Source organism: Zootermopsis nevadensis, unplaced genomic scaffold (genome assembly GCF_977971745.1).
Source record: "Zootermopsis nevadensis isolate Lab colony 2312 unplaced genomic scaffold, Znev_1.0 Znev_ptg000025l, whole genome shotgun sequence".
In the NCBI taxonomy this organism is placed as follows: domain Eukaryota; kingdom Metazoa; phylum Arthropoda; class Insecta; order Blattodea; family Termopsidae; genus Zootermopsis; species Zootermopsis nevadensis.
This window is the reverse complement of record NW_028259157.1, coordinates 7,165,016-7,178,300: the sequence shown is the minus strand read 5'-3', so window position 1 is coordinate 7,178,300 and position 13,285 is coordinate 7,165,016. Positions and strand designations below refer to the sequence as shown.

At 33.5% G+C, this 13,285-nt stretch overlaps 1 protein-coding gene and 2 long non-coding RNA genes across 6 annotated transcripts in view; 1 reads left to right on the top strand and 2 right to left on the bottom strand.

The window, feature by feature from the left end:
* Positions 1-8,127, top strand: part of LOC110831348 (uncharacterized) — a 78,944-nt gene extending 70,817 nt beyond the window's left edge. For all 4 annotated transcript variants that reach the window (XM_022067243.2, XM_022067244.2, XM_022067240.2 and 1 more), the window contains one exon: positions 148-8,127. In XM_022067243.2, the coding sequence (XP_021922935.2) occupies positions 148-4,098 (3,951 nt within the window). In that variant the 3' untranslated portion in view covers positions 4,099-8,127. The remainder of the gene's footprint in view (positions 1-147) is intronic.
* Positions 1-13,285, bottom strand: part of LOC147872633 (uncharacterized) — a 421,094-nt gene that overhangs the window by 295,050 nt on the left and 112,759 nt on the right. The gene's annotated exons all lie outside the window — the stretch shown is intronic.
* LOC147872635 (uncharacterized) lies at positions 11,288-13,246 on the bottom strand. Its single transcript, XR_015537030.1, has 2 exons — positions 13,010-13,246; positions 11,288-12,900 (listed from the first exon to the last, which is right to left on the bottom strand). It is a non-coding gene; the product is annotated as an uncharacterized LOC147872635 (long non-coding RNA).

Below are 13,285 nucleotides of genomic sequence, written 5' to 3'. Positions count from 1 at the left end.
CTGGTTGGTAAAGCAGGTGGCACATATAGTTCCCAGTGGACTAAAAAAGTTAATATAAATGCAAATGTAATGCATTTGTGTTGAAAAAGATCCAGTTCTACAGACATAAATTACAGCTTATGACCATCGAGCACTGGTGTGTTTCAGGCTGAAGATTGTTGTTCTGAGGAATCCAGTTCTGATGAAAAGGAGTTGGAGGAACCTGTGAGTGTCACCAGTCAAGAATCTTCATCACAAGAAATTGAATCCGACTCGAAGCAGAGCACCAAACTTAACAATGATTCCAGTACATCATCGCCAAAATCATGTTGTCAGACTCTGACTACCACAGATTGCGCTGAAACCACTACAGGGATACCGGCAGCGCCCACTGAGCAGAATTTTCAACTCAACAAATCTGATTATGAAACATCAGAGCTTGTTAGCACACAGCAAGCATCTTTAGGAGAACAAGAAAATATAAGTGCACCTTCAGTATTTAAACCAGATGTAAAAGACACTTGTTCTGATCACAGTAATTGTAATTTTAAGTCTGTAGTGAAGGAAATAGAAGAGCAATCCATACATGAATTTAGTCAACAGACAATACAAGTAGAAAAAGATAACAGTAAATATTTAAATTCTGTGCAGCTTATAAAAGACCAAACAGATAGCAAGGAGCTAGATTTGCATTCATCTTCATGCACATCATCAACAGTTAATTCATTACAACAACAAGAACTACTAGAGACATCAACTAACTATGAAGATGTACCTAGTATTTTCACCACTGATCATCCAGCAAATGGTGGCTCTTTAGAAAAACAAAATGGGAGTAATGAAGCACAGTCAGTACTAACTAGGATAGACAACAATAAATTAAATTCACTAGAAAGTGCAACTCAAGGGACAGAATCTGGTGTGCAGTGTAATAGTGGCAAAATAATAAATGAATGCATTATCAAAACAGAGGATTCAGTAAAGCCATTAAAGCAAAAGAAGTCTGGCAAACAAGCAAATGGGAAACATAAGAAGAATTTAAAAGGGAAAGAAGATAAGCAAAGGAGACTTAAAACATCTGTTACAAATTGCAATATAGATAGAAATCTGGAACAAGGAGGTGACAAGAAAAATGTTGATACAAAGGAAAGGCTAAATGACGATAAAGTTGTAATACCCTGCACAGCAACAAAACATCACAAATCAGTTAATAGCATTCCTTTAGAAATCACCACAGAAGTAGCAACACACATTGAAACAGACACTCCAGCACAGGAAGCAGAGGATAGTGAGTTCTCTGAAAATTATATAGGAGACGACTCAAACGCGCTGCTGAACGGACTTGATGAGAAGTTCGAGATTTCAGCTGCTGATGCTAAAGATATCTCAGTAGCAGACATGGATGGAAATGAAAATAAATCCACACCAGGGGTAAATGAATCTATCAGTTCTGAAGTATCGATGCAAAGTGACGGAAGCAACCAGACTCGGAAGAGTCCTCGCGAAGAGCCTCCGACAAGACCGGTCAGGAAAGAAAAACGAAAATCGTTTCAAGACCAAACTCCAAGTGATGTACCAACTAACTTCAATGTAACTACTAAACCATTACAATTGCCAGCCATTTCATTAAGACCTGATATACCTAAAACAGAGCATAAAAGTTTGCATGAAGGATCCATATCCCAACAGTTGAAAGGTACAGCAGACATTCTTGAAAGCATAACTGCTGCTCTTACTACAGAGCCACCATTACAAGCAACACTTTACAGAGACAATCCAGGCCTACAAAAAGCAGATTGCACTAAAGATCCCTTCCAGTCGCATAAATCTTCAGTGGTAAAGGAAGGCCACGTAAACGCTGCAGCGTCTGTTTCTAGTACAGTGGGTTTATGTTCAAAGGCAACCGAGGAGAAGTTACTTGACCTGCAGGTAGACATATCAGGTCAAACTACTGCAATATCAGCGGAATGTGAAACAGATTTGAATGAAGAGAAATGCCACCATGAGAATCTAAAACCTTATGCATCGACTAGTCAAAAAGAGTGCGAAGTTATTAACAAAGTAAAACACACATCTGTATTGAAAGATCGAAGGTTTGATGAAGTAGCTCAAAGTATGGCAATTCAAGATAAAGTTCAGCCACCAGTACCACCTCCACGAGGTAAGAAATTACGTGCTTGCAAACACAAATTAACTGAACGTTCGCAGACTCCAGGATGGGATTTAGAAGGTGATAATGCAACTGATGAAAGTTCAGGTGATAGCTCAGCTTCTTCAACAACACACGAAAGTGAAGAGTCCGTAATAGAACTCCTGTCCTCCACACACACAAGTCCTGATGATAGACAAAAACAGAACTCATCTTCTGATGAGGAAGAAGAAATCATATTCAGAGCAAAAATGACTCAAGGGAAGGCTGAAGTAATGGATATCAAATCAATTCCTCCTGATAAACCAAATGTTTGTACACCGTCCATTAGTGGTCCATCTCTTCAAGATTCCAGCCAAATTTATGGAAAAGATGAACTGACCACTTCCAGAACACCACCAAAACTTCAGGAAGAAAAGGTTTTCTTAGAATATTCAGAAATTTATGCTGATCAGCTGTCAAAGGTAATCATCTCTGAAGCTGTTTCTGAATCATCAAAGAAACGGACGTGTCTGCCGATCACAGAGGCAGTTAAAAGGTGGTTGAGAAGTCAATCACCAGAAGTACTATCATTGCCATTACTGGAGGATGAAACAGAATCTGAGATATCATCAGAGGAACAGGAATCTGATGAAAGAACAGCAGAAGCAACTGGAAATCAACTGACCGGTCAAAAAAACGTGCTTTGCAACCCTTTACCTGTACCATTGCTTGAAGACTGTCACTGTCCTTTAGTTAACAGTGGTTATAAGAATGGTACTGGTAGAAGGGTTGCATTCAATGATTGTCAATATTTCAAGCCTCAAAATGAAAATATTGTTTCATACATATATGACAATAATAGAACTAATATTTCTATATCAACTGAAGGAGACAAAAGGCTGATAAATGTGTATGATGATAAAGGCTGCATTTTATCTCACAAGGATAACTGTGTTTCTCTCCCTCAGGGTCAAATAAAAGTGTCTCATGATGAAGAAAGTGTTTTAACACGGTGTCCAAAAAATGATTCCTGTGATATAAATGTTAACAGTCGACATGCCAGCGGTGCTGAAACAGTTCCAAGCGGATTTAATCACAAAAATGTCGAAATGAATGCAGTGAATAGTATGTTACAAAATGAAATTAGTTTGAGCAATGCTAAAGAAAACACCTTCCAAAATAAATCACAAGATATTGATGAAGTTGCCACCAGTTTATCAGAACCGGCAATTTTACGCACCAGTTCTGTTAACCAAATGAAATGTAGATCAGACAAGAATGACTCACAACAGAAACAAATGAAAAATGTAAATGAAGAAGAAAACATTGCTGATAATTCCGAGTCAAATTTGTTGAGAGAAGATGATGAGTGTAGTGTCACAAGCGAAGAGACTCTAGAATGTGAGTGGGACCTTTGGGACTCCAACCAAGCAAAACTTCCGTCAGTGTTAGCTACACCTAAAAATCAAACTCCAGTTGAAGATATCTTGGCTAAAACACCAGAAGATAACTGCTCCCATATGTGTGATCCTGCAATGTCAGTAGCAAAGTATTATAACCTTGGAGCTATACAAGAGAAATTTGTAATGCCCAATGAAGATGAAATATCAACTGACAGCAGTGATGAAGAAGTTGATGCACTTAAACATTTCCAGTGTGAACTGGAGGATGATGATGGCCTACAGACTGCAACATTATCAAGCAATGGGACTGGGAGCTTGGACAAGAAGTCAGATGGACATGAAAGAAATAAAACCTATGGCAATCCAGAAATCTACAGAAGTCACTATGGAAAATCAGGTCCAGTGAGCAATTCCAGGGTTCAAATTCAAGAAGAAGCAGACAGGTGCAGAAATATGTATAACACGACGTTATCGCAACGAGCACAGGCAGCGAACTTGTTTCGCAGGAAATCGTCGGTACTTGTGAGCAATCTAAAAGGTGAAGGCCCATTCCCTTGTGGTGGTATATGTTGTATACTACAATGAAACATTCACACTGCCTCAAAACAATTTGTTTAAAATAAGCATTTCATGGCAATATTTATATTACAGTTACATGTGGGGGGATACTAAATAACAGCAGCCAATAATATGTTTGCAGCAGTGCCAGTGCTTCAGAATTGCATTTCATTTTAGTTTGAACTGTGAGCAACTTTCATGAACCAATCATACGGAAGTCATAATGAACATTGCGTTTTCATGTCTGTTGCATTTCTTAATTGGTTTAGCTATACCTGTAGTTAAATCTGCTGCCTCTAAATAATAATTAATTCAGTTTTAACATAGCAGTTAATAATATCTGTGAGGGAGACTTGAAATATGTACTTTAAAATCTAATAGGCCTGTTCCTAAAACAAAATTTGATTTCAGTATTATTCCTCAAAATGATAAGTACACATAAATGAAAAAAAAATGGGAGTGTCTTAATTTGGGGAAGGGTACATTAACAGAACATTGGTTTGTATGTAGGTAGGCAAAATGAGGGGAGCCACTCTGCTAAACATTTCTGAAATTCCTTCATGGTGACATTTTAAAGGAGACCTCGAGTGGTTTTTTTAAATGGAAAGAATGCGCAATCATAGTTTCTCCATCATGTTATCTGAACTATAGGAGAGGTGGCATGATTAATATTGATTTAAACTCTATGATCAATCTACCCAATCTAAAATAAAGAACAATTACTAAATGGACTGCAGGAGTCACACTCCAAATTTGCAAAATTATTACCCCAATAAAATGATCAAATGTGATTATACCTTCATGTTGGTTTCAAGAACAAATCTGGGCAAACAAAATCCCAAGCTGGATCACATCCTGGAGTTGTAACCAGAGCTCAAGAAACAAATGTCTACTTATACTTTTTGCTGCAAAAATGTAGACCATGATGATTCCTATGTAACAATATTTAACAAGTAAATATTGAAAAACTCATAATCACATTCTGCAAAATTTGTTGAGATAAAAGAGCCTCTCACTGGAAATCTTTTTTGAGTCTCCAATCCTGATGATATGGTCCTTAGAGTTTTAAACTGTTAATTGCAAAAGTGTATTGATTTAAGAGCACCTGATGTTATATGTATTTAGGTATGAACAGAAAGATGAATTAAGAAATATTCATAATTGCTTTTGAAGCTTATTACTATGTAAAAAATGCATAACAGGACAAAACTGTATGTAAGTATTTCAAGGATTAATATATAAAAAACATACATAAATGGGTTTCAATATCAGACACAAGTCAGTTTTTACTCTCAACCAACTAAATGGTGGGTATACACAGAAATAAAGTGCATAATCAAGCATTGTTAATTGATTATTGATTAGTAAGCCTGATGAATTCAAATACAGAACACAGACAAAATTTTAATTGAATTTGGGATATTTTTATAGCTGTGGAATAAATCTTGTCAGCATTGTAGAATCTGATATTAGTTCTGATTGAAATACACAGTAAATGGAATCACAGCAGTCAATTGAAATGTTAGACTGAACATTTTTTTAAAGAAATTCCCTATTTGTATGGTGCTATAACCTTAATATATCCATCTGACAACATCTAGGGAATTTTAAGTTTGCCACATATGCATGAGATCATGAAATCAAAGTGACCTAAGTGCTAAATATGATGCAGGGTCATTATTCATTTTTATGTCGCTTCTCTTCAGGGCCTTCTTATATATTAATCATTACTTTCTTATACTTTCTGTTTCGATGGTAATTAGAACTGATTTTCAAAAGTTCACCATGGTCATTAAAATATCCCATAACTCTAGAGAACATAGGTATAAAGTGATTTAGATTTACTACATTTCTGAAAATGTTTCTGATCGTTGTGTGCCAAGTGTGATGTGGATATTTTCCATAATATAGTTGGATGCTACTGTTTACTTCAGGCTATAGACATTACTGATATGACATACAATAAATGATGCAAATCAATTCATCTGATAACATGGTGGGTGCTGAAGGTGCGACTGGTATTCTGAATTTATTTCTGCTTCATTTCTGTATATTGGGGAAAAATGTTGATTCCACATAATTCTGACATATTTAAGAAGCTTCTCAAGTAATAGTTAAGAATGTCATGATAGAAACTAATTTAACATAAGTTCAAGTTACTGTTCACAATATTAAGTTTACTTGAATCAGCTTATAAAATATTAACAGCCAATGGAAATTCTGTAGGAAATCAATTCAAATGAACATACAAATTGTTCCAAAGTGAGATTTTGTTTGTGTCTTAAATGTTTAGTGTCTATATGTAAATTTCAATGCACTGTGATCACAAGGTGGTTGTGGTTCTGTCATGCTATTGACTCTGTATTGAGTACAATATAAATACATAATTAAAGTAACATAAATTGTAAAGAACAATTAAACTTTCGTAATTACTTCAGCTTCAACTATATGAACAAATAGTGCTAAAGGAGGGAGTTTTGGAATGGAAGACTGTAGCATGAAGAAATGTACTTATGGCTTGTATTTGTTACTAAAACAATTACACAAATTATCTGAAGGACATAAATATTATCATTATTCTTAGTTCAGTCATTGTTTCAAGTTTGTTATATAGCAGAGCAATTACAGCAGCTTGAATATACTTTATCAAAAATGTGTTCCTCTTTTTATCAGTCAGGTATTCTTGGAAAATTTTCAGTGAGGAATAAATAATCCCTAAATGATTCTGCCCATTCCAAGATGGGCACTAAGATCATGCATATAATATGTATAATTCAAGTGATAATAAAGGGGGAGAAATAAATCATCTTCAGAAAATTTAAATTCAGAAAGGACAATAAAACTGATGAGTTTATATTATTCCATTAGCATAAGTGCAGTTATCTACCATCATCCTCTGACAAATCTGATTGTGTATTAAAACTGATACATTTTTAAATATTTATTTTGATGTAAATATTCAAATAAATATGCAGGTCTGCACAAATTTAATGCAAATTTAGGAGCCAGAATATATCAGAGTTTAAAATAATATTTTTGGCATGTTGTCACGAAATTAAATGCCCATTGTTTTCAAAGATAAGACAAGAATATGTTTTGAAAGCTACTACATGTATGAACTGGAATATATTACATAATAATAGTATGCAAAGATACAAAACCATCAGAATAATGTGCAGAAAATCCTAGGCACTATCACAAAATATTTAGGTGTCTTGGCCAACTGGCACCTGGGATTTGTGCTGGCCTGTACATACATATATGTGCCCACATAATAAATAATCATGCATATATCTGGTATGTTCTGCTTAAGTAAGATACAGGCTGATTGACTATCATTCATGGTACTAAGAAAATGTGGGTCTTGCAGAAAGTCCATTTTAACTATTGACATACATGTACATGAAGTGGCAAAGAAAATAAAGCAGAAGAGAAATACAGATATCAAGAACAGGAATAGTGTTACCACGTGATGTAAAGATTTGAGGAGCAATAACCTATTAGATATTGTTTTCTCACAAGAAGAACTTCTCTTCCAAATACCACAGGAATGACAGTATGGAAGCAGTCTCTATGGCAAATGGTGAGGATATTGATTCCACACCAAAACTGTGACATGGTTAACACTAGTAATGTAACATGCTGTTACCAATCTGGTAAGATATAATAAACATGTATGCATGTGGCAGTTTCTTTCAACCAACTTCCTACAACTGAGTTGATGAAACTGCAGATAATTAAACCATTTTAATGCTTGTAAAATTGTTTAGAGTGCTGTCACATTATACAGTAGCAATAAGCTGAAAATACCATTATTCTACCATTACCAGTAAAAGATTTACAAGAAGTTGCTTTTACTTCAAATAATTTGTTTACGGAAACTTTAAGTTAATATAATGAAAACTTTTATTGTCCCATGTTGTTAATGTTCTGATATGACATGAACTGAGAGAGATAATGAAGTTTCACAAATTATGTTTATTTTATCTACATACTGCCTGTCAAACTTCCCCTGCTGTTATATAAATTATATATATATATATATATATATATATATATATATATATATACATATACATATATATATATATATATATATATAAAAACACTTTCCCCCACCCCTAACAAGACTTTTCAAAGCAAAGTCCTTTTAAGATTGTAAAAGACTGCAAAATTGAAAATATGTTAATCAGTGGTAATAATAACTAATAATAATATATTTTAAATATATTATTGTTTTATTTTTGTTGGGTGTATATCCAGAACTGAATATATCCATTCTGTTGATATGAATCACATTTTAAGCTGAATTAAAAATGTGAAAAAGTTAATTTGTTTATTGGCAATGAGAATTATAATACAATATTGAAAACAAACCCAAAATCAGTTAAATATGCAACATGTATATGCTAATGGTTTTTAATATTTATAAAAATGAATGTTACGATTTTAATATGATTATGTAATGTCACACGTACAATATATAAACTATTTTCAACTTAATTTTTGTGTCTGACATGCATTGTTAAAATATTTGTGAAAGAGAAGCTTTTTCTACATGTTGAACTTATTTGAAGGTGTTACTGAGATGTTCATACAAGAGAATGGTGTTATTTTCAAAGCATTTAAATCAAGTTACAGAAATGTGAAACTTTTTAATATACAAGAAATAAATGGGAATTGTTTGTTAATCATAATTTTTGCTGAAGTTTGCCATAAAGATTTAAAGAATATGAAGGTGTCATGCATTGTGGTAGTAACTGAAATGATACATTTCTTGTTATTATTCAGTTACCTGAATTATATCCCTAATAATACATTAATTGTTCTTAAACATATCATTATTAATGCAACTGCTAATGCTCACAGAACTTACATATTTTGAGCAAATTATAATTGTTTTTGTTTACTGCAGTGCAATTAAATATGAGTTCACTTATAAAGCTACAACTATTCTTGCCATATGTCACTTCTGTGTTATATTTTGCTTATTTTCATAAACTAAATGGGGCTCAATTTTTACTTCTAGGACACTGGAACATTCTTGTAGATTGCAGATGAAGATTGTTTATCTACTGTAACAGAAATTAGTACTAATCTGTCTTCTTAATAATGACAACACCTGTGAATTCACATGTATACTGAACTGGTAGATCTCTCTAGTTAACCTGTAAGTGAAATTACAAGGAAAGAGGATAACTAAGTCAATGAACAGCTAATTTCTACACTTTTTTTAAAAACAAGTTCATGATTAAATTCCTAGAAGTTTAAATACATTGCACAAATTAAAATTTTGAATCTAAAAAAACAATATATATTTTAATAAAATATGGCAGTTAAGATGCTTCTGTATATCATTTTGTAATGGAAATTCCACCAGCATGGATATTACAAAATGGACAATTTCATTCCTAATCATCATTGGTGAATGAAGATGGCTGTCTTCTCGGTTGTCGCGCCATGTAGTCTGCTAGAAGACAGCCATCTTCAAACTCACTGCCGTGAAAACCTCAAATCCTACATTTTTGGTGAACATTACATCTAAGATTTGAGGTTTATAGCAGTGACGATGTTATCGGTCGTATTCTGGGTTTTGATGTCATATGGTCTCGATGGTGAACATTTTGGAGCAACACACTAATTCCATCTTCTGCCCTGAAGTTGGAGGCAGTATGTTCCTCTGAAGTGGCCACCTGTAAGACTACACAGTGTCTCAACCCAGAAGACCACAATGAATGTAACTTATCTGTTCTAGCATATGTGGCAAGTCTTAATCAATAACTTAACATTTATAAGGAAATAAGAAATCTGACGATTCAACTCCATCTGCTTTGGTGCTGTAAAAACTATAATTGCACAACCAATACCACAGGTTTCCAAAGTATGAAATAAAGTTACACAGAGATTTAATTATATTGCATTTGTTCACAAATTATTATATATGATCACACTGGCCTTGTGATATGTAGATTTTTATTTTCCACTTTTACAAAGTAGTTCATGTGTTAAAATGAAAATTACAAATTTACTATAAAAAGAGTATTATTTAAGAGTTCTAGTGCCTAGAGAAGTAAAAAAGAGGAAAGAAGATTAATACTCTGATGTCTTGTAATGAATATAGATGCCTTCCCCTCTGATAATCATATGTGAATGTTAACATTTTAGTTGCAACCATAATTGCCAATCACCTCCTGTTTTTTTTAATTAACAAATAATGGCATTGGTCATGTATACACATAATATAATGATGATATGTCAAAAAGTCAAAATAGTGTATAATCTAATTTTCAGTGTGATGTGTGAGATTGTTACATATAAACAAATGTTGCCAAGATATGTTATTTTGTGTTTTTTATTTTAGATTTGCTAAAAAAGTGGATTATTCTTTTGAGATACAAAAGTAACTGTTTCTATTGTTATGAAAGTTAAAATTTTGAATGAAGAAAACATTTAAAAATAGAATGCATTAATGCACTGTTGCTCATTGTTTATTGTTGATGAATGATAATGTAACGGGAGATAAATTATTTTACAGGTTAAGAGGAAATGGTGGAAATATTTTTTGTGCATATTTTTAAAACCAGTTTCTAAGCAAATTGAAAATGGAGACTTTTGTTTTGAACTATCAGGGGAGAAATTATATTCTTAATGTATTGATTTGTTAGTATGCTTATTGAAATAAGAAACGTTGTGAAGTTGAAATTGTAAGCTCTTGATTTTTTTAAGTGTAACTGAAATTGTAGTTCCTTTATCATGTTTCATGGTCATACTGTTCTGTTTATCTCTGTGAATACACATTATAGTTCATACCCATATAACTAGATCATGTGTAATAGTAGGATTAAGAGTTTCAAGCAAAATTCTGTTGTACTGTGCATTTCTTTCCATGTTGGTGCATTACCTATTTAAATATTGACATCATTGTTTCCCATATAACACCAAATTTAAGCAATAATCTGATTTATAGAAGACAGTGCCTTTCAAAATTTTTCTGTAGTCCCAGGTATGCGGTCATTATTCACTTGTTTGTACTCGGAATTTCACTGTTTTATCATGTTTAATATAAACCATGGCTCACATTAAACATATATCTGTGCTAATATTGAAACAGTTCATATTTATGCAATTTTTTTCATTAAATTGAGTAAATATATTGTAATCCCAATGCAGTTCAGATGTACAATACAACAGAATTAAAGATGAATGGACTGCTAGGTAGTGTAGAGACTCTAATAAACTGAAGTATACATTTAGGTTTCATGGTCACTGCAAAATATGTTTCTAAGTAAACAAAAAAAGTCAAGTATTATGGTATGAAAACAATTATAACAATTATATAAGTACAGTAGACTCAGTAAAGAAATATTTTAATTGGCAATTTATGTTTAAACAATGTATGTATAGCATACAGGGGACATAAGCAAGAATATAAATTTTAACATTAAGAATTTAATGCAATAATAGGCAAAGTAAAGTTATTATTACTGTATGCAGGATATACAGAATCTTGTGGAATTTAATGAGTTTATGAATGAAAACAGGAAGGAAGTTGGCCTTGGTATCTGCTAAGGTATCACAGAAACCATTTCATTGAGAGAAAGATTGTTTTTGTTCTTTTTCTGTCTTATGTTCATTTTTTAAAGCAATAAAAATGACAACCAACCAAACAAATGCTTATTGCATATTACAGTATACACAATGTGTCTCCCTTTCATACTGTGTACACATTTTTGACGTAAATACGTCTATAAGGAAGGGTCATTCAGCAAAAAAGTATAACGAAGTTGTGTAAGATCCATATTAACAATGTGTAAATATGGACTGACAACAATGGTCAGCTTTTATATGAACTCCTGCGTGCATTGTTATGTTACCTAAGAAACTAATTGTTGCGTCATCTGTTTACTCAGCATTGTTGTGTTACATTACTGCCGTCAACAATCCGCTTTCGTTATTGCGGAAAGATCTGAGCTGTGAATTGCTTGTAGAAGAAGTGCATCGTAGACTAGATAATTTTGTGCTGGTAAACATGTTTTAGAATATCACAAGTATTTATCTTATATAAGAATTATTACATTTCATTACATTACAGAGAAGTATTTACGTCAGATTCTCCGGAACCGTCGTTCCACTGTCAACTTTTTTGTTTTTAATGTTTACAGTAACATAGGTGAAAATGCTTTGAAGTACATAAAGAGAGGATGAAGAACCAGGTCATGAAAATGATTCTGATTCTTCATATATAGTATATATAAAATAAAGAATGTGGTCATAGGTTTGAATCCTGTCTAGGACATGGATGTTTGAATGTGTTATTTTCCCTGCATATTTTACTAATTAGTTTCCCCACTGGTTTAAGTGGTGTGTCATAAGAATCAGTGGCAGTGATTCAAGCATATTAGAAGATCAGAAAAATATTTTGACAGAGAGAGAGAGAGAGTGTTTTTCTCCTTTCAGATTTTGACCCAATGTAACTAAAAGTCAGATACAAATTATCATTCAAATGTACAGGTATAATGGATCGACTGTTCCAAAATTATAGGCATAAACATGTGCACCTGCATGAAACGGTAGCTCAATTAGTATTGAAAATAGGCTATGGGATGGGTGACCAGCTCTGGGGCCTACCAAGTTGGCACCATGATTTCTTCCTCAGAGAAGTCCACAGGAAAATCTTTGTTGGATTTTCATCAAAACGGACAATTCACGATTTCTCAATTAAACGCCAGCACTCAAGGAAGCAGCGTGTTAGCATTCGACGTTTGGCAGGTTAGGGCTGTAGTTTCTTATCCTCAAGCCTTCATTATATCGTGTATCTTCTATTGGCGCCTGTGCAAACAGACGAGGAACGTAAGCCTGAACAAAGTGGCTAACACGGGCTGAAACGTGATAAGGTATGCTGGAAGAGGCGCTACCATAACCCCAAAATAAATTGCACCTGTCGGCTCTGATCGACCATCCGAAAGATATCCTACATAGAAAAAGGTATTCCAGACGCACAAGTAAAAGGAAGACTAAATCTGGACCGCGCAAAACTAAAATTCTTACTATGTAATCTATACTTTAAATTTTGTGTACGTTTCTTCTCAACAATTACATTTCGCTTTTGGTAAAAATGCTCTTTTGTGAATATTACAGTGCGTTCTCGCTGTCATCGACCAGTCGTGTTTACCAAGTTGTTATTGTAAATTTTGTAGGTAATCTGTGACTTGGA